The sequence below is a fragment of the Acanthaster planci genome, linkage group LG09 (assembly GCF_054643075.1).
Source record: "Acanthaster planci isolate LZ-2023a linkage group LG09, COTS_SCS, whole genome shotgun sequence".
Classification (NCBI taxonomy): domain Eukaryota; kingdom Metazoa; phylum Echinodermata; class Asteroidea; order Valvatida; family Acanthasteridae; genus Acanthaster; species Acanthaster planci.
In genome coordinates, this window is record NC_141785.1 from 9,926,385 (window position 1) to 9,947,995 (window position 21,611).

General features: G+C 41.7%; 2 protein-coding genes across 14 annotated transcripts in view; one reads left to right on the forward strand and one right to left on the reverse strand.

Moving 5' to 3' along the window:
* LOC110980658 (uncharacterized) overlaps positions 1–11,790 on the forward strand; it is a 24,731-nt gene extending 12,941 nt beyond the window's left edge. For 8 of the 13 annotated variants that reach the window (XM_087141328.1, XM_022237544.2, XM_087141322.1 and 5 more), the window contains 10 exons: positions 1,402–1,455; positions 2,161–2,211; positions 4,525–4,571; positions 5,135–5,262; positions 6,034–6,201; positions 7,216–7,274; positions 8,143–8,333; positions 8,822–8,997; positions 9,779–9,877; positions 10,426–11,790. In XM_087141328.1, the coding sequence (XP_086997454.1) occupies positions 1,402–1,455; positions 2,161–2,211; positions 4,525–4,571; positions 5,135–5,262; positions 6,034–6,201; positions 7,216–7,274; positions 8,143–8,333; positions 8,822–8,997; positions 9,779–9,877; positions 10,426–10,568 (1,116 nt within the window). In that variant the 3' untranslated portion in view covers positions 10,569–11,790. The remainder of the gene's footprint in view (positions 1–1,401; positions 1,456–2,160; positions 2,212–4,524; positions 4,572–5,134; positions 5,263–6,033; positions 6,202–7,215; positions 7,275–8,142; positions 8,334–8,821; positions 8,998–9,778; positions 9,878–10,425) is intronic. The other 5 variants (XM_087141329.1, XM_087141330.1, XM_087141331.1 and 2 more) reach the window with 3 other exon arrangements.
* On the reverse strand, positions 11,789–21,360 carry LOC110980648 (uncharacterized). Its single transcript, XM_087141340.1, has 6 exons — positions 19,651–21,360; positions 15,938–16,116; positions 15,292–15,366; positions 14,797–14,844; positions 14,037–14,300; positions 11,789–13,344 (listed from the first exon to the last, which is right to left on the reverse strand). Exons 2-6 carry the CDS (start codon positions 16,112–16,114, stop codon positions 13,090–13,092), a joined length of 819 nt encoding a protein of 272 aa, XP_086997466.1. The 5' UTR covers positions 16,115–16,116; positions 19,651–21,360; the 3' UTR covers positions 11,789–13,089.
* Positions 21,361–21,611: the final 251 nt, after the last annotated feature.

The window sequence follows — 21,611 nt, forward strand, 5'->3', positions numbered from 1 at the left end:
CCCATTTTGAAATGTACCGTTAAAACACATGTAAAATGTCATTCAAAAATATTAAGTAAAATATCCGATGTGATCCCTTTTTTTCAATTTCAATAAGGAAACAGATTCATGAAATGATTAAAATCTCTTGGGAATTGCTGTACATATGCACATATACGTTTGTACATGTCATTTGTGTTGAATGTAAGGTTCTGGGACACTTTCACTGTATGCTAGAACAGTTCTTTTCATGTTTTGGTGTTCAGTCACTTCTTTCCACAAAATCTCATTTATGTGCACGTTTAAGCTCACAAATCACCTTTTTATCATGATTTTTATCTTGTAGTCAAGCCGCCACAATCTCTTCTAAACTAACATCCTTTTTGGCCTCTTTGTAGCGTCAGCCTTCATGTGCCTTGATGCTTTCCTATAAAGAAAACCCCAGGTCATGTTTCCCTGCTGTCTTCCACTCCAGTGAAAAAAATTGCAATATTGAAGTGCTTTGCCGGGTGAAAAAAAAAACAGTGCTTGTTAACAGAATGGAACGTATACAGCAGAGTGTTTGTTTTTACCCTAGTGTGTTCTTGTCCTTTGTAATCAGGTAGCAGTTATTTGCAAATTTGTTGATGTTCCACAAGCGTAGCTGTAATAGTGGGTGTGCTGGCTTGTGTTTTGTTAACCCACTGTTGGCATGGTGCATTCCCAATTATTGGTTTGACATCCAACATGGTGTGGGAAATTCAGCTGGTGTGGCAAGTGACTGTTAGTGTACTTTGTGTGATAAATTTTGAATACCCGTGGTATTGAGTACCAAAGTGAATGCATCATGTGTGCAAGTATTTTTGTAAAAGGCACTAGCGCAAGAACCTGCAAGCACGCATACTCCATTAGGTTGCACTACACTTCCTGGTTGTAAATGACGTTACACTTCGGTACTCCACAGTGAATTCCTGTGGTGTTCTGAATTTCCATGGCCGGGTGCATAGCCGTAGGTAGCACAGTCAATTTCCATGTCACATACAGCGCATTCTGCACATATGATAAATGAAATTCAACAGCATAATCAATTCATGTGACATGGAGTACGCTTTAGTAGACTTTGTACACTCAGTGCATCCCTAATGCATGTTGAATTTCTCTGCCGGGGTGAATCATCGGCCGTCTGAACATTCTCTACTTCTTGCTGGTTTCTTGTGAAGCATCCTTTTGGCTTCTACTGCACACTCTTTGATGACATGTAGCTTGGCAAACTTGTGGTTATGGTCCTTGATTCTGTGACATGGGAATGATCCCGCATTCTGTTTGTTCTCTGATGATTTCTTCTTGCACGCAATATTGTCTCTGGTCTCCAAACTTGAATGACTTTTACCACCGCTGATACTAACGCCTAACACTGTCTCTCCACGGACTCTTCCATTTCAGGCCCCTCCAATGTCCCCATTTGGCGGTGGCCAGCCTTTTGTGATGTCCCCACAGGTCGGTACAGAGTAGATGCTTCACGTTTTAAAATTGTTTATAAAAGAAGGGAAGGAAATGTTTATCAGAGGATATTAGGGAGAAAATGTTCAGTAGATACATTTGGAGAATCGCCTGCTATCCATCTCACTGAACTCCAGATTCTGAGGTTTTCGTTATGTCACGAGCCACTTGTTTCTCACAATGCTCGATTCTGACAGGGTTTGATAAAAGAGGGAAGACAAAAATTGTATAGGGTCTGCTCTTTTGACGTCACAATCGCGTTTTGCCAAACTATGGTTGGCCATCGGTAAAAAGTAAAAGAATGATTCACAGTGTTCAAAAATCCCACACAGCTATCAGAACACCAGATAACACATGTATGGCAAGCACTACTAAATACTACATGAAAATACAACCCCAGTTAAAGTGACTGAGACAAATGTCCATTTTAAATGATTTGGAGGTAAAATCAAAAACCAATCAGAAGGTGACATTTCTGCAAACTTTAGCCACCCATACAAGTTGTAGGCAAAATGAGAGTGGTCTATATAAAAAAATGATCAGTTTATAATAACCACAGGTTGATTCGGGAGCATTGCCAAACAGCAAATATCTTAAAATCCGGTCATAATGTTTATGTAATGTTTGCAGTGCTTTCTAACATCTTAACCCTTTGTTCTCACCTTGCTTCAAATTCCTTCCATTGCTGCTTACTGACCCAAGGGGCCACCCTCGTCACCTTATGGTGGCCAGCACTTCCTGATGTCACCACAGGTCGGTAATCCTCCCGTTGGTTTTGAGTGTGGAACAAATCTAGGGGAAAAGGGCTTTTTCTCAACGTTCCGAACTGTGTTGTGGCATGTGGTATCAAGTTAAGCTCATTCTCTGTCTGGTTTTTGATGTTCTTTTCCATTGTAAAGCTAACCCCTCCTCTCCTCACAAAAATGAAAAATATTTATTCAGCCACTCTTAAAAGAAATGCAACATTCTTGAAAGTCGTATCTTTCATTTTAGTGTGTATTGTGAGGCAGTCTCTTTGTCTTTGTGTTTATAGGACAGAAGGAAGGATTTCCCCTCACAGTTTTATTTGTTTAAATTCACCTGCTTTTTTGGGCATGAAATTATTTGTAATCTTTGCACATTGGTAAAAGATCTTTTCATTTAATTTCTGCTGGTACTGTCACTTGCAAAGTCATTTTCACTGTGAAGTTCTGGATTTCTTATGGTACTTTGCAACAGTGGCAGAAATTTTGACTGCCGATTTTACACGCAACTGCACCCTGTTGTAAAAAGCAAAGGTTACAGCATACGGCCGACTGGGATGCAGGAAGCCATGTTCAGTTTATGTTTTATGTCCCTGAGACAGTGATGCCTGTGGTTGTCCATTTCTGCTTTGGGAACATTGGCAGAAGATGTACTGTATACTATCAGATTTTGTACATATTATGTAAGGTCTTGTTGATGTTTACTGCCAAATTTTTATTAATACGCTTTACTTGGCTTTGACGTGGCTTTATGTGGCTTTGACATGGCTTTGACGTGGCTTTGACATGGCTTTGACGTGTTAGCATGCTGTGCCAGTGCCAAAGCAGGTAGACCGTAAAAGGAGGACACGTAGAACGATATTTATACTTTTTCTATCAATTCGTCTGTGGTTCTATTTTCAACATCCTATGTCATGTCTCATCAATGTGAGTGTGGTGTTTTTGATAGAATAAAGCATAAATAGTTAGGATATGCGTCATTCTACATGTCCTCCTTTTCCGTCTACCATGTCAAGTGCCCTCGCTAAGTTTTTGTGAATGAGCCAAACTGCCCTCAGGAGTGCGTGCACAGTGTTTAATACATGAAGCTGTACCTGTTTATCCAATATACATGTGTGCAGTGCCTTCTGAAAGCACAGGATGGACAAGTCAATTTTCAGTTCAAGATCAAACCACTCTGAAAAACCGAGTAACATCAAACCAGCTATCCTGAATCCTGGCGTTGAGTGCACCTGTCTTCCATTCTGTCTTTCCTTGGGTACTAATTGTCGGTGGCTTAGGTGGTTGGTGACATTCTTCCTAGCAACAGTGTAATTAATATTGTTTGCTCCTTGTCGAATATGCAGTAGTTGGTACATGTATGGACCTCTCTGTGTCACAGTCACATTTGTGTGGTATCAGTTCACTTGTAAACTATGGCTGGCCATTAGAACAGCACAGATATAATAATCTATGTAATGTTGAAAAGCATGCACAGCTAAACAAAAATATATTCTACAAAATGCTTCGTACTGAATAACATTATGGCCATCTTCAAAAGTGATAGGGAAAGTGCACATATGGAGGCAAAATCTAACACCAACTATATCTACAAATTTTGGCCACTTTCGCAAAACGCAGGCAACATAAGAAAAGGTCGTAGGAAATAATCATTTGCCAGAGAGCTATACAAACCTGCTTGGCATAGATACTGAAGTGGAAGTAACTATCCAGCCATTTTGTTCTATTAACGTATTCATTCAAACAGGAAAGTTTGCTTTTGATGTTATAATGCATGTACATGTTCACCACGTGTGTGGTTCTTGCGCAGTGCATAAATAGTAAACGTGCATGTATGCTTGTGGAATACTGTAATTCCAGAACGATGGTTATCCTGGTGCATGCGTGTCAGTGTTTGCTGATGTTTAGTTTTCAAAATGTTTTCACTTGAAATTTTGTTTTCTCTTTTTACACTTATCAAATAGCAGCAGTTCCCTCAGTATATTTTCCAAAATTTCTTCAAGTGTGCTGTGTTATATATTTGCATTAGGAGATCTATTTCCCTTATGAGTCCCCCATTTTCGATAGACGTCATGCCAATATGAAGTAACGTTGCAGTTTGGTGCATGGTATCACGGTGCGTACAGTTCTTGAAACTAAGTTAAGGTTTGATATTTGGCTGTAAAGTTTGCAGACTACATGTATGACCTGTTTAGTCATGTCATTCTGTCAGTTGTGCACACGAAATCGCGTGCCAGCTCTGAGGAGGATGGAAGGTGCAAGTTACTCAAAAAACTTAGAGGTTTTTGTGATGTTTTTTGTAATGCGTTTTGTTTATTTGCAGTCTATGACGCAGCAGCCATCACCAGCCTCCCAGCCTCCCAGCCAGGGGTGAGTTTCATTGCACATTAGTCTTAAGATCTCCTGAGTACCTGCACATGATTTACATTGGCAGGTTGAGGCCTGTTGTAAAAATGAAGGGGGTCAGGATAACTCATCATACAACTTGCCCCTGCAAGCCGTCAATCCCATCAATCTTACTAAAAGTTTGCAACTTTGAATCATTTTCTGTTATAGACTAGCATAACTGTATCCGTTTGTATGGATGGGAGTCCTTTTGTCTGGGGTCAAGTTCCGTTTTGTCCAGATGGATGGGGTTGAATTTGGGAAACCGACAAAAGTTCGTAGGATCCCAGTGGTATAGTGATCTTTGGTGTTTTAGGATTGTTGGATATCAGGAAAGTTTTGGAGTAGGGCATGATGCCTATGTAGTAGAATGGCCTTTGGAGCTTGTACACAGGTGCTTGGGGGCAAATGGGCAAAGTGGTGCATGGGTGAAGTGGTACATGGGCGAAGCGCCAAATGGTTGAAGTGACTGTAAAACCACCGAGTTGGAAAGCCTGTACCTCATTACCATTGTGAACACTTTTTACAATTTGTGTCTATCGTGGCAGTTCTCAGCCTATGCCATCTCCCGCTAGTTATCTCCAGCCGTCTCCGTCGCCACAGCAACCATCCCCCGCTGGCTCTCAGCGCGGTCCCCCCAGCGTCCCTTCGCCAAGTGGTCCCCTGAACACACCAGGTATGGATCATTAGCCGGGGGCCAGTCAGCACGATTGCTGATGATGATCACAGATAGGCTATCACATAGCAAGAACTGGGCGGTTACTTTTTTTTCCAGTTTTTGTCCTGTAGGAAAAGGTCAATTTTTGAAGTTTTCTAATTCCCTGCACAATTTGTTTATCCAAGGAAAAATGTTCTCCTCAACTCGTTCATTGACTTGAGCATCACTTGCTAGCTTGGTATGCATATCACATTATCTGATAAAATGTAGCTGGCGCACTTTGTATGCGGTGTTTTGCTTAACAGCAGTGGTTATGGGCAGATCAGTTGGGTTTGTTGTGACATTGCTGCTGCATTGCCCTATTTCCACAGTTGCAGTTTATGGCCAAAATTTGTGCATATTTTCTCGTCTGTGTATGGTGCCTGGAGGTATTATATCCCTTCAAAAAGTAAAGAAAAACTTTGAAACTCAAATGGTCCTGAGACTCGCCTCATCGAGATTCGCTAGAATGCTTTATGGTTGACTGTATCACAATTTCTGTGTGACTTGAACATGGTAGCACAGATATATCGGAAATTTTTATATCCCTTCAAAAAGTAAAGAAACACTTTGAAACTCAAAGTGTCCTGAGACTCGCCTCATCGAGATTTGTTGACTGTATTACAACTTCTGTGTTACTTGAACATGGTAGCACAGATATATCGGAAACTTTCCTGCTATTTAAGACTAGTTGTGTAGTGAACCAGTTATTCTTCATAGCTGACCGAGCGAAATCCATTCCTACTTCAGGTAACCCAGGCTCTGCGGGTCCAGGCTCCGTCGGTTCAGTTGGCCCCGTGCCAAGCCCTGGCAAAGCCCAAGCTGGTAGCCAAGGGTACGATCAGCAGGCATACGCTGAGAAGCGCAAGCAACTCTCCAAGTACATCCAGCCGGTGAAGAAATCCAGCAAGGAGGAGGGTGGGTGTGAAGTGTTACCAGCCGAAAATACGCACCTTATTTCGAAGATATGTGGCTCAAGTACACTTGCGCGTGTGTAGATCATTTGCATACTGTGTGCACACAACATGCCTGTTTTAAATACGAAGTGTAGACATTCCTTTGTTCTCCTGCGGTGAAGCAAACTTGAGGAAAATGCTCCTTTTTCTCCAACTAGGATAATTCTTTCGAGCTGGATTTGTGTTGATGATCTCCTGGATTGTTCCTCTTCATTTTGCCACAGATAACACTTGACCCCAATATGCCTCTGAAACTGTTTTTCAGAGATGGGAAACATTGTGTGGATGTGTGCAAGTCCACACAACGCCATCACACCTACATTATGTGGACTTCTTTTGTGCAGAGGTCCACACTGTGTATGCCATTCCTGCACACAACTGATAGTGCCTAGTATGCAGTTGTAATTTTCCTTTGAAGTTGGTGTCCTCTGAGAGAGACCTCTGTTTCCCCAGATCTCTGGGTCTTCAGTATTTTCTTCAGTTTCTTGTGAACCTTATTGCAACCAATGCAATAATCTGTTTGAACCCAAGGCTGAGCTTACACAGACAATTTTAGAAATGAAATGTTCAAGGGTTTATCATGCTGATTCAATACCATCCATGCAAGTGTCAGCATCAAAGCAAGGAGTGCAGTACCCTGTATTTAGCTGACTCATGTGAATGTGGCATCTGCCCTCCACCTTTCTTTTTCATGAACAGAGTAATGTCAATCCCATTGTTGAATTTTCAGAACAAAATCTTAGGTACAGTGTACACGTATTGTATCATTTTATCCTACTCCCAGAAGCTGAAATGCAAGATTTGTCTTTGATGAGCAAATAGCTATTGCATTGACCATCGAACTCAATACGTCATTTGCGCTACTGAGTGTTTAAATATTGTGTGAACACTTCACTAAATCTTTTCCCAATGAAATGGATTCCCGTTCTTGTTGCACAGTTGACCAGAGCCTAAAACTTTTCATTTGCATCCGCAGAATATCGTAAAGATGGGGGCCTTAATAAGGCCAGCAGCCTGCCTGATTCCAACAAAATGGTAGGTTAATGTATATCTTAGGTAACTCAGCACTTCAAGAATTTTGCTCAGAGTGAGTGGTCATCAAGTGGAACACAGCTTATGGAGCATGCCAAAGCCCATAGCGGATGAAAATGATTCTCCTTTTAGCGGAGGTGGGGGGGGCTGTACAAAATTTACAGACAAGAAACGACTAAACCAGTTCTTGGTTATGAGTGTTTCAAGCACACCTCAGAATGGAACATATGTTTTAACCACTTGCTGCCAAATGCCTTTGGAAATGCAGTGTCTAAAACTGGGCGATTTTCAACATCTTCGGTTTTCAAAATTCTTCAAAAATTCAAATTTTTTTTCCTGAATGCCTAAACTCCATCAAGTGACTGTCTGGTGGCTACTCTAATCTGACAGGCAACATCTATTGATGCCCGAGTATTTCAGCCAGACCTGCAGCCTTGTAAAAAGAGCCCTGATTGTGTGGTGTTACATAAGTTTCTTTTGTTCCCTAAATTGGCACAGTGTGCTGCTGGCGTCTTTTCAATGGGGGCGAGATTAGCATGCAGCGGTATTGTATCGCTCATCACTGGAGTGCTGGAGTGCTTTTGTCCCCGATGGTACAAGGCCCAACTCTTTTGTCCAATTTCAGGCACTCTGGCTATGCGTACAAACCCAAGGCACCCAAAACGGGGCTGCCCAGCAGCAAGTGGTTAAAGTGAGACCAACTTTACCCTTTGTTACCAAACAACCTGGCTCTGTTGGGATCAGGAGAGTTGAGTGCATAAAATTGGATCTAAAGATCAGATGTAAGGTTGCCATCCCATGGATAAGGATAAGGCCCATGCCAATGTGCTGTGCTAAACCCAGTCAGCCCTGACACTGTTGATTCCAACAGACTTCACAGTCGACGGCTCCGACTGCCTCCACTGCTGTGTCCACACCCGCTGCGCCAGCCTCTACTCCCAGGAACATCTGCACCCCGCTGTTTGAAGTCATCATGCAAAGCATCAAGTTACCCACCTTGAATCACTCCCTGCAGCGAACGTTTGGACCAGCAATGACGGCAATACATGGCCCGCCTACCAAGTAAGTGGCGGGAACTTCTGTTATGCTCTGCTGGGTGAGAAGCTTTTAGCCTACCCGGCCCTGCGTGTCTGTGAGAGAGTGAGCTCTTTCATGGCTCAGCGCAGAGGCGTATTCAGAGTTACAACATGAGGTTGTGAGCGACACCATGCTATGCAGAGCTTGCAGTATGAAATGATTGGAAAATGGCAGATTAAAGTTGTACAAATGGATCGATTGTGAATAAAAGTGCATGCCAGCTTTGGAACCAAAATGGCTTCTAATCTGAAGTTGTCACAATTTTATCTATAAAGCTTTCATGCAGAAACTTCCATCCAGTCGGATCCGCTGCACTGTTCACTGGTTCATGCATGTACATATGTACATCCGGCTGGCATTCTTGGCCAAAGTATAGTGGAGAATAAGAGTTGTAGATAAGTGAACAGTCATGGCACGCCTTAGCTGACAGAATTGCTAGAACTCTCTATCCTCATTTTTTTCTATTCCCGTAGCTATCCGGCCGCCACTCCTCCAGCCAAACGTCAGAAGACGGAGAGCGACTCACAGACTTTTGCCGTGCCCAACATTGTTCAAGGAGAGGTGGCGAGGCTGGCCTCCAAGTTCAAAGTCAGCCTAGATGAAACGCATCACCCGGGCGGGAATGATGTGCACCTCATATGCAGATTAGGTAGTGCCGCAATTAATGACGGGCCTCTCTTTCTTTGTGAATTATGTTCACATGTGAAGCATACGGCCGACCTGAAGTATTTACTTCATATTCAGTGCTAAAAGGTCCTTACGGAAAACATCTATCAAAAGGTCCTTATTGAAAAATACTATTTTAACCCTAACCCCCTAGGCTCCTGCACTAGAAAGCATACTGAACCTCACAAAATCCAATAGGTTCATGTACTTGCAGGTTACTGTACCAAACCTGGTAAACTCCAACAGAATGAGCCCGTTGGAGTTTGAGTGATATGGTATGGATGGGTCTATGCAGTATAGGATGACTTGCACTGAACAGTACCAAACCTGACAAAACCAAGCATAGTCCAACAATTGGTACAACAAGCCAGACACTGCACACAATGAATCCTGTGTGTCCCAACTGACACAGAATCCAACACCATCTCCCTGGGCCTTTCATCCCAAGTCTCACAAAATTCAACAAGTTCCTCAGGTACGCCACTAAACCTGCCAAAACCTTACAAAACCTGCTGTTGGAGTATGGCAGGTTTTGGGTGGTTAGGGTTAAACATGAAATCGGGCAAGAAAAAATGTTGAAATTTAACCCTAGTAAAACAAATGTAGTCTGTTTCAATACATTTCCTTCATACTCACAGTGAAAGGCCCCAAGAGTCGTTTCAAAAATGATATTTTTGCTGTCATGACCTTTTAACTCTGACCCAACATGTCGAGTGGAATTTTGAAGTTCTGATATCACTTTTGCTACGTGTGGTTGTTCACAGAGGATAAGAGGCTACCCAGTGTACCACCGATATCCATCACAGTTCCCCACAGCTATCCTGACGTCAGCCCACAGTGTGACACTAGCACTCACGAATACAGTAAGCATTGTAGCTGCATCATTCACCGATACTTGCCTTGGCTGTTGAAGTTCCATTTTAATCTTAGCTTAGTTTTCACTGTAAGAACATGCTCAGTGTTTAGTGCGTTGATGTTACTACTGTGATGCGCAACCGAGCAGTCCATCAAACTTCAAGCTAGTTTGATGATAAGCAAATGAGGTCTCTTCATATTACTCCATTTGAAGCAGTGTTGTAGTCAAGACCATCCCATTACCACTTGCCAAACCAGACACAAGACCAGTCACGAGTAACAGGATGATCAGTGACTAGAATGCTTTTGGTCAGAGTCAATTTAAATAGCCTGTGACTTGAATTCAGGCTTGGGGTCCTGTGATGGTCTTGCGGGGTCTTACAAGTGATGGTCTTGACTACAGCATTGATTTGGAGTCTTCTGGGGCAGGGTATTGCCTCTTACACTGCAGTCTGTGTGGAGGGTATTGGCATATACCCAGCAGCTCGTCTGCTTAAAGTGAGGATTCGTGGCAGACTGTTGGCAAGAGGTATAAATTTGTTCTCTCTGTCCACAGATCAAACCCCGTTCCTCCTCTCAGTCCAGCGTACCCTCTCATCTCAGCTGAAGCGGATGCCGGACAAGTTCTCTCTCACGCAGATGCTGGATGTCTGGGAGATGTGCATACGCAAGTCTTGCCTCAGTACCATCTCTGCTTAAACTCATCAGTAAATGGCGTAACGCAAGTCTTGCCTCGGTACCATCTCTACATAAACTCATCAGTAAATGGCATAACTCAAGTCTTGCGTCAGTGCCCTCTCATTATCAGTAAAAGGAGCCCTCCAGTCCATTCCCGCTTTGATGTATGGCATGGCTAAGGGAATGCCTTGTTCTCATTTCAGAACAGGCAGCCGTTCCACTGGGAACATGCCAGTCCTATCAGATCACTGCCTTGGAATGGTCTCTGCTCAAAGTGGACTGTTCTCGCAGTGCAGGGGAAAATTGTCCAATGAAATGAATGCTCCTGATCGTTGAGACACTGTCTTCATACTGGCAGATGATTTAAGAACATGTCGCTGGTTTGCTGAAAGTTTCTTGATGGTGCTATCACTATTACTGTACTCGCATCAATCACTGGTCACTCACCAAGTTAGTTTGGATAACTGGCCTCTTGAATTTATAACATAACGCAAGGTATCATTTGACAGTTGGTTGTAACTTCTTTGAGAGATGCATTTCTCTTAACTAGGCTCTTTGCCCACATTTCTTAGACTTTTATAAGGGATCATCAAGCCTTGTTGGTATTACTGTCAACAGAAATCCTATGGTCTTTTCTGTTTATAAAATCCTACACTAAGATTTGTTGACTCAATTCTCATGCTGCTGCACTTTGGCCCCTGACAATTTTCTGAAAAAAAGCTTACAATAGAGCATTTTAGTCAGGACACCTGAATTCCCAATCTGAATTCAAGTCATTGTTCGCCCAGTTACTCATGACTGGTCTTGTGTCCGGTCTTCAGATGATCTCTATCAGCCATTTCTGGAGGGTTTCCGAGGGCCTGTTTAGTTCTCTTAGATCCAGATTGTGATCCGATATTGATTCACTGGCACCAGAACCTGCCTGATGGATAGCACGAACCAGCCTTGGGACTACTGATCGGGATCCAGTTATGCATGAAACAAACGGGCCTAGAATTTGCCTACTCACTACTGATGACTTCCCTGGACGGCATTCACTGCAACTGGCGTTAGAATTCCAAAATGGCTCAGTGAAGTCATTGTTAATTGATTCAGTGGGTAATTTGAAGCCAAGCTTGGATGCATTTCAATTCTTATGAAGTATTCCATTTGTTTGTATCGCACAGCCTTTTTTTTGGATATTTAATACTCTGAAATGTACATTATATACAGGCTGTAAATAAAATTCCTATGTACTCAGCTACGTCGCTTGTGTCATCTATTTGAACATTTTCTTCTATTACAAGACTAATATTTTCCTGATTATTCATGTAATTTTATGTTACTCTTGGTTTATTTTGCCCTATCAGATGTCAGCTCAGTTTGGCTGCGTCCTCTATCAGTTGAAAACAAAATCCTACCTCTCTTTGGTAGTCCTTCACGTTCAAGACGCAGCCTTCCTTAAATGCACAAAGGAGACATACATAAACTTCACCTGTCCCCTAAATTTTCTTTTGCCATATCTCTGTGTAGGAGTGTACTGAAAGAGACAAGGATTTTGAAGGCAACAAATCATGTACCATCACGTTTATCATGTGTGAAGTTCCAAGGATTAAGGAATCTTTTCACATTCTGTTCATTTTAGAGTGTGGCAGTCCCCATTACCTTTATGTACTAAGTTGAAATGTGTCCGAGTTTCATATCTCAGTTGTCACAAAATGATTAACTCCATGGGCTCGTGTTGGAATGTTTGAAAACAACAAAAGCATTACAACATTAGCATGTGCAGTTTATGCTCACTTCTTGAAAATGGTGAGTGCACATTATGGACAGATGTCTCATAGGACTCAAGGCTGCACAAAACTATGCTTGCCAATGTACATAACAGCAGACCTATTTGCACAAATTCTACAGATATATTATACATCATATGAGTGTTACCATTGCGTGATGGTTCCCTTAAGTATATCATTTGGATTTGGCATCATTGCTGCCTGTGGATAAGAGAGCTACGTTTTCTTTTTATAAGACTTTATTTTTTACAGGCCCCGAGACACTTTTGTAGGCAATGCTAATTATGGTGAAGTTATTACGGGCGTAAACAACCCCCCCCCCGGAAAAATTCAAAGAAATTCAATAGACCCACAACTAGCAAATGAAGTTTGCTATTCAGGTGCAGATCCAGGATATTCCAAGGAGGAGGCGTGATCCATGATTTTCCAAAAGTGTGTGGTGGGGGTTTGAACTAAAGCAGGTATGATAAATGCCCAGGAGTGTGTAGCATGTAGACATTACTGCATGGGGCCGGGGCTCGGGGATTCTAGGCCCTCTGTGGTGCACTTTCAGGCAGTCTGGGTCCTTTTTTTTCGCCTTCCCCCCCTTTTTCTTTTTTTTATTTTATTTATTCGTTTATTTTTTGGTGAAAAAAATGTGTCTGCCCCACGCCCCCCCATCCGCCCCTGCGCAGTGTATCACTTTGTATATTTTCTTCGAATCCTTTTTTTTGGGGGGGGTGAAGTACGGTTCCATTGTAAACACATCTTTCACACTTTTAACACGTCAGCTAGCCTTTCCACAGAATTGGCAATCCATCCAACAGAACCTCCTCTAGCTGGCGGAAATAATCTAAGCAGATGCTCCCGGGTTTGTCATCCTCCAAGCGAGCGGCTGGTCTCTCCAATCCTACCCCAAACTGTCCATCACTCGTCACCGAGGACTCGGGGGCGTCTAGGGCGTGCTCCCGGAGAAAGTCCACGATGAGGTCAGCATCAACATATGGCAGGAGCAGTTTACAACCGTAGGTCAGTACTGCAAATGGCTGTCGGCCAAAAACGAAGAGGCTATCAGTCAGTATGTCTTATTCTGTGTAAAATCTTTTCCCTTTTGCCATAAAAAAGGGAGTTTGTAAGTGTTTTGCAACATTGGCTGTATAAATCACAACTTGTAGCTTGTACATGTACTCGTACGCTGAATGCCATATATAAACAGCTTACATTTCAAAAAGGACGAGACTGAATCGTGTTATTGGGATGGGAACATTTTCATCAAGAAGTGTAAGAGATGTTCAAGTGACTTGAGTTTTCTAACGAAATAGGGCCTTGTTTTACTTTCTGAATTGAGATAGCCCTGAAATTGTGCAGATTCAATGCTTGTGGTGGTCGTAAATACACGTTTTTATTCTTGGAACACTATCACCTTCCTCGTACAGTTGAGTATTCATTTCCCCTCAACTTTGCTTTGGGAGAAAATACAGTGGGAATGAGTTCCGTAGGCCAACACCACCACCTGGAACTTTGTACATAAAATCTATGGGCCAGGACAGAAAAAGACTGAGTATTTTTAAATTGAACTTGTAATGTTTCACTTCGAAATGAATGTTTCGTCACAAGTGTCACATTTTGTTTGTAGTTTTGAATCATATTAAGGAAGGCGGTTAGTGGCTGTATACGGCACTCGTTCTCAAACGATATTAATTGACTAATGCTCGAAATAATTGGTCCAAGATCTTACCGTTTCTCTGGACAGTTCCTTCATGGGTGTGATGATGTGTTTCCGCAGGCAGACATTAGCGATGGCTCTCACCTCGTCCACCTGCTCGGGATCCGCGCATGGGTGGTACAAGAACACCGCGCAGCCGTGCTCCAGGTTGTGCAGCCATCGTTGCTTGGGGAGGTACCTGTACTCGCCGAACTTGGCCCACAGTGGGCGGTGAGCTCCCGACGTTGGGATGGGGTCGCGGTAGGCGATGGGTTCCGGTAGGCACACGTGAATCGGCTGTTGACGGAAAGATCGTTTTTGTGGTCATTTTTGGCAAAACAGCATATCTCCCGGTTTTGTTCCCTTGCTTCACCACATTTTGGTAAGTATACAGCGTATGAATCCATCTCCGAGCATAAAGCAGTGGGTTAAAAACAGCAGGTAAACAGAATGTTTTAAATTAATTTACGTAAGAAAATAACCCTCTTAAATGCCTTCGTTAGGTATTCAATCTACTCTCCCATCTTGGCCAAAAAGCGAGACAAAATGAGACTTGTTCATTGAAAATCAAGAAAGGTTATGAAGTGAAGTCGGGGTAGAAACATCGTGTAGTATAAACATTTCTACTTCATGGATGATTGGACACTTACTTTTGTTACAGGATAATACATTTCCAATAAAATATCAATTAAAATTTACTGTAAATTATCATTTTTCATCATATCAAAATCATCGTTACAAAAAATATTTTTTTTTGCTATTATAACAATCTGGCAGGATTTTTTTTACTTACTGGGTCCAGAAGAGTAGTGCACTGTGCAGCTGGAATAGTTGCTGGATTCTGCATTATTGAGGAGAAATAAGGAAAAACAATTTCAGCGTCTTGATTTTAGAAAAAAAGGAAAGAAGGGGGATTATTATTTGTGCGATGGCCACCATTCTTTTGTAAGTGTTTTAGTTACAAATTAGCGTAGTGCTATGTTCCATTGATTAGTCACTTGAAACACTCTGACGATGGAATTCACATAGTAAATTTGAACCGACGTATGATTGGCAAGTGTTTCAAAACTCTTTCTTGCATTTAAAGTGTGATTTCCTCCCTCAGAAAAGTATGATCTGTCTATAAAGTGGTCATACCATTTGCTTGAATGCAGAAATATGCACATTAAACCCAAAACTCCAGGCCAGCGATAATTTTGTAGACAGAGATTCTACAGAAACAAACCAATTATTTTCTAGCATATGTGGCAGAAATTTAGAGAAAGTGTTGCATATGCACGTACAATACCTTTTCGTTCGTGTATATTGATCCCAGACATTGGTAGTCCTGTGTCATATTGTTCCAGTCAACTTCAAGATGATCCTGCCAGAGTGAGAAATGAAACTAAGGGAATCCATCTCCAAAAAGGCAGACACACCTTTCATGGGCAACATTTTTTCAGACTCGAAAGAAAATGTTTTCAGAGATCATCCAGAAATTCAACCCCCGAGCCAATAACTTGCTGACCATTCCAAGTTACCAAAAAATTAAAGTTTAGCTATACAACTTCTATTCATCCTGAACGGTTCCTATTGTGGGATTTGTTAATGATATGCATAAAATTGCTCTGGGGTACATGTATGTTTGATCAAGCCACTTCTATGTAAACCACAGTGGTACTAGTAACATGCAGGAACAGCAAGCGGGATGTAATATGGGCGTGTCATCTTAGCTGCCCCTAAAATACAAAGATGTTAACGAGTTGTCATTGGTTGGCAGAAACACGCCTTCCTAGTCATATGAAAATGTTTTCCGAGTCGGGGTGAGTGACTCCCGAATCATGGTCTCTGACTGGTCTGTGATTTTGCACGCAAAACATGGTTTTGCATGTTGCCACTAAAATGCGTGTATAGAGGTATTTATCCCATATCCAGTGACAGGCCTGCGCACCCACCTTGGCATTGTCACATTTGTCATTTGGGATACCCATTGGTACTCCTCCGTGCATGTCACCGTCGCTGTCCGTCCTGTAGCGCCATTTGCCTTGCGTCATAGATGCACTCACTTCTGCGACACCAACCATGGCCACGACAAGCAGGTATGACTGCCACTTAAGGACCTTGTAGTCCATGGCTGAAAACAGAAATGTTAAGGGTTAAAAATGTTGACCCACTTTTCTAGCGAGGGACTGTGTATTTACGGTTCACCAACAGTCGCTGGCGGACGTAGGAATGGAGGAACGGGGCTATTCCTCTCCGATTTTTTTTTAATATCGAGAGAGGGCGATTAAATTTCCTCAGTTCGAGTTTAGCCTCACCGCTAAGAAAGACCACCAAGCTTGCATTGAAAATCCTATGGGTTTCTTTTTATCCCTCCCAGTTACTGGTCATTTTTGTAAAAAACAATCCCCAAGGCCAGTATTTTTTAAATTTATCGGATTAACAACGCAGTGTGACATTTTGCACGAAAACGAATATTCCCCCCCTTTTTTTGATAACTTACCTGGAGTAGGAGAAGGGAAAAAATGAACTTAGTACATTTGTTTCAAACACCCCCCCCCAAAAAAAAGTCGGGAATAAATGATATAATTTCTTTTCTAAATTTGCGTTATTCAGCGGTTTTGGAATCCAAATAATACAAAAATGTTGGTCCAACATTCAGTCGCACAGGACCCACAACTAATGCGATGTTGAGGTCACGCTGGCTATCAACTGTCACATCGCCACCTGCATGAGGAGTGTCGACATTTCACGGCATTTGCGCTGGCTACGTGACTGCACTGACATTTTGGAGACTCACCGAAATTCGTTGCTGTTGTTCAATATGTTTGAAAGAGTGTGAACTGACCATGTGTGTTTATAGTAACAATTCCTCTCACGTCGCGAACGGTAGATACGGCTTACGTTTTTTTTCGTTGACACGTGTGAGGTTTCATTATTAACTTCTGTGCTTTTGCCTCGAGGTATCATAAACGGATTTAATCAATTAAAAGATGAGCTATTTTCGGTTTCTGCGAATACATTAGAATAATATATGACCCTAAAAATAATTTACCCCACTATTTTTTTATCAAATGAATGTTAACAAAATTAATATTGTTTTTACATAATGTTGCATTGAAACCCTACTCAAGTGTTGGAAACTACTGCTTTTGTTTGCGCTCGAAAGACCGTTCAATTTAGTCATTCGGGGTCTGACGCTACACGCCTGCTAAGATGGGTTACGAATGTGTTACAGGTGCTCACGTGTGTTAGGTCCCTATCATTTACTGCTCTTGCCGACAGAAATTCTGTTTGCAGGAATGACAGAAATATCGGTGATGGTATGTAATGTGATCATGTACCGTGCTTATATAGCCGTGTCTATGCATTTGTATTAAGCGTCTTAATTGCTGTCCGCTGCTGCACGTTTACTGGAATATGTAATGTGAGTCCCGATTACGCCGCCTGCTTACTCACGGAGGCCAATGATTAATCCAGAGAGCAATTTTAAATAACTAGTTTACGAACTGAGATAAATAATATTCAAAAATGGTTTCCGCATGAACAAATAAATGTACCTAGGAAATCGACACACGCACACAAACGCTTTATAACACAGTAATAAACGCGCCCTCGTGATGAGCCCGTAATCTGGACTTTAATCAGATTATCTGAGCCTCTCCGCACAGGCTGGCTGTTCACAAGCTCTCGATAGAATCAAATTAAGCAGTGAGTGATGTAGGTGTAGAAGGAGACTGTATCCGAATCACATTCTGATCTTGAAGGAAGCTTACATCTGTGGGCTCCTTCATGCACGAAAATCTTTAATTTGATTGCAATACAATTAAGCTTGCTTTCAAATAAAGGCACAGAGATTGCTTAAACTTAGACGTCAAGAACTCAATCATCCAAATCCGAGTTGTATTCAAACGGTAAAGGAACGACGCTGAAAAGCATCAGCCCTACTTTCGATCAGGGTTGGCTGATCAACATAATTGTTTTTGGAATTAGACAAAAATGGTTCACTTTTTAATGTTTTTTCCAACTCATTGATAAGTTTACCAGGTTTTGCACATTAATTAAACAGCAAATCCCCCTCTGTGAGCCCTTCAGTTCCTGGTATAAGAAATTACAAATGCACATGTACACGTACTACACACAACAGGATTATTTTGACAGGATTATTTCGTTCATTTTAAGCCACTTGTTTGGATTTCAATCAACTTTTTGGATTCTGTGCATGAATATCATGTAAAGGATTTAAAATCCTGATTTAATTTCACGTCATTTGAAGTGTCCACTTCTTAGTGTAACATGGTTAAGGATCAGCGTATATCTATCCTTTATCTCTACATGCACATTGAGATTAGAAATGTTGGTCATTATGCGGTAAAATCGTACTCACAAATAGGATGTAAAATAAATACATGCACGTGTGTTGGATGATATTTTTCTACTCACTGGTTATTAGGTATGAGTTCCTTGTATTAAAGCAATTCCCGTGCACTCTGGTTTTGTCAAAATTTATATTTTGGTTTTAAACCTGTTACGCATTTCACCTTTGGTATATGTACCTGCGTCTCTACAGAAACTGCCTTCTCTGCGATACATGTTTGTATATACTGTATGCATTTTACCTGGACGCGTGGCAACATTTGAGGTGGTTTGTGATTTTAATCAGATTACTTGATTCACTTAATTGAAATTTCTTACTTTAATTCCGAATTTGTGTAATTTGTAATGAATGAGAGAAAACATTAACACACGTGCAGCTAATTCGCATGCTTGGAATAGACACTTAAGCCAAGTTGTCTGCAACTTTTATAAACATTACAAAAAATTCGATTCAAATCTGAAAAATCTGATTTAAATTTGCAAAATCCGGCTTCTTAATTTTTTAAACCACGAATCATACTTTAGATTATACGAATTTCTTGTTAGAATTCAGCTTTCCAAAATGAGGCAATACCAAACATTATCACTCCGCATCTAATTCTGCAGAGAACTTTGCACATTGATTGTGCGGACATTGGCTTACGTGACTGCGCTGAATTTCAGGGCGATGGAATAATAATTATCTCCCTCAATTAATTCTCACTACAGAATAATGTGGCATGAATTTATTGGGCACAGGAGAAAACCTTCCCTGCCTTTGCGATCCATTAACTTTTCACTATCGTACACCAGTATTCTCATTACAATTTCGTGAGTTGCTCCGGGCAAATTAATGCCTGCGTAGAAAAGCCGACACGTTGTACGAACCGTAAATTTCAAAAAGCAAATGCGACAATTTACCATGCAACGCAGTACAGCAAGAGGATAGCTAATACACAAAGCCTCATTTTTAAGTCACCGTTAAATTTGTTGAAATAACTGCCGTTCATCTGTGTTTATTTGGAAATAGTTAAGTGACTTCATGTTCATCACTTAACATTCTCTTGAATATTATTATAACGGTTGCGGACATAGGCCTAGGCCTATATTGAATATACAATTTTTTTACAAAGGACAATTTTAAGATCGTTGTCAATGTAGCCCAAAAATAACGTTATTGTATGGCTCTTCCGACTGTGATCTACATAAAGAAATGACAATTTACAGTATTCCTGTACTCTGTTGATGTAATCGACTCATACAAGAATAGTAAAAAAAAACAGTAACGGGGAAATAGATTGTCACACGTTACCTTGCTGTCTAGTCCTAACCGCTCTTGTGCCAGTGGCTGTGTAGATGAAGCGATGTCTGTGTACACAACCAAGACAGCAACCATCAACCTGCAAGAGTCATGCAGGAGAGATCTCAGACTGTCGTGGGTGATGGGGGATGCAAATGAAGATTTGGCTGTTGTAGGTTGTTTCATAGATTTGAACTGTAACAGCTGTTCAGCTTACCTACGTTTGTACATAGGTCTAGACTCAGATGGATATATCAGCACCATATGGCTCCGCAGTGTTGGGTTCCTAAAAATGCAACGTCGGAGTCAGGCAACAGCCGTCTGTCCACATGATCGATTACGCATGCTCCTTTCCTGAACATCCTTAATCCGGTTGGAGAATAATGCACGTTGTTGTCATTTTCATGAATATTTCGGTCCACGAATTGTTGGTTTCATTTTTCTATAGGCCTGTGTTGTGGCCTCGCATACAGAGCACACGGTTACTATGGCATTATACCGTGATAGGCAGTGTCTGTAATTTTGGAATCAGTTGCTGAGTTACACTTTGGTCTAGCAATCGATTTTTTTAACTCTGAGCAGGCCTCACTGTGCCTGCGGCATGCTTATCAGTATTTTCGGTGATTTTTTTTTTTTAAAGAACCTCATGGAATCGAGTGACAAAATTACTGGAGGTTCTTTCAGCAGATGTTAAGACCATTCGAGGTTTTGAATGTCTTTCATCGTAGTTTTATAGGCCTACATTTTGTAATTTTCAATTTTATTTTGCAATTATTACACGTAACAAAATTGTTTAATACGATGAGCCTATCTCATTAAAATGTACACATACACTCCGCTGAGTTTTTATTACTTTAAGACGTTCCAATTTCCTCAAACCTCGCACACTGTCGATAGGGTTAGAGGTCACAAGGTATTCGCACTTAGCTGCGGAAACCGGTATATCGAGCTAATGAAGAATACTGGCTTGGACTTTTGAAAAGTCTTAGTTACGAAACTTGTCCTGTCTCAATTTGCGATCATGTTTGTTCGCCACTCTTTGCAGTAAAATCCCCTCTTCCAGCAACAAAGATCGTTAAGAATTAATGTTGTAGTCACGCACATGCATCATTTGGGCTTCATACACGTCCAGCAGGTCTCCCGGTCATAAAACATATGCGCACAAGGTTATATTTTTTTGTAATATACTCATTGAGCTTTTTGAATTACTAATTTGAATGGTGGGGCAGTGTGGTTGTACATGTATAGTTTTCTCAAGCTCGACTGCGAGAGAGCTCTGTATACATTTATATGTATGTGCTTTTACGAGACGACTCGGGGAAGTGGGGGGAACTTTTGCAGTCTTGAAGAGCACATGAAGTGTAACAGAGTATCAATCAAGCATCGATTTATAACCATAAGTAGGCCTACCGCCAGTTGACAATTCCCTTTCAAAAAAGAGGAAAGTATTTGCTTGTGAGGGGGAGCACACTGTGATGCTGTATACTATTGTCACACATTGCGTAGCTGCTCCAACGCACGACACGACGGCTCCACTGTGTCATGCCATCGCATCGTGTCTTTGCACCATCCCCATCGCTTTTATACAAAGACTGACGCCGCGCTGTGCATTTGAGTCGTTTCCATCTAGCAGATTTTTGTTTTCCCAGCTCACCGCTTCCGCCCGTCGAGTTGTACTGTGCTCACGACGATGATGCGACGGGTGACTAAAGGACACCTGCAAAAAATGTTAAGCTTCCGCCGCAGCGAGAGGGTGTTGTCGTAATGAGCTGCGATCATCGCGGACATGGCGATCACCCACCAACTGCCAACAAAAATGTTCTCATTATTTTTTTATCATGTAGCGATCGTGCACGATATGAGCAATCCCTTGATTACTCTGCAGCACCAACCTTTTTTTAATAGTCTGCAGTGCGCGCCCATGGCCTTCTATTAAAACAAAACGAGTAGCCCCTGGGGACGAGGTATTTGCT

Coding starts and splice junctions, on each gene's coding strand:
- LOC110980648 (XM_087141340.1), bottom strand. CDS start 16,114: ATGGACTACAAGGTCCTTAAGTGGCAGTCATACCTGCTTGTCGTGGCC. Junction 15,367..15,937: donor ACAAATGTGACAATGCCAAG/GTGGGTGCGCAG, acceptor TCACTCTGGCAG/GATCATCTTGAAGTTGACTG. Junction 13,345..14,036: donor AGGAACTGTCCAGAGAAACG/GTAAGATCTTGG, acceptor TTTGGCCGACAG/CCATTTGCAGTACTGACCTA.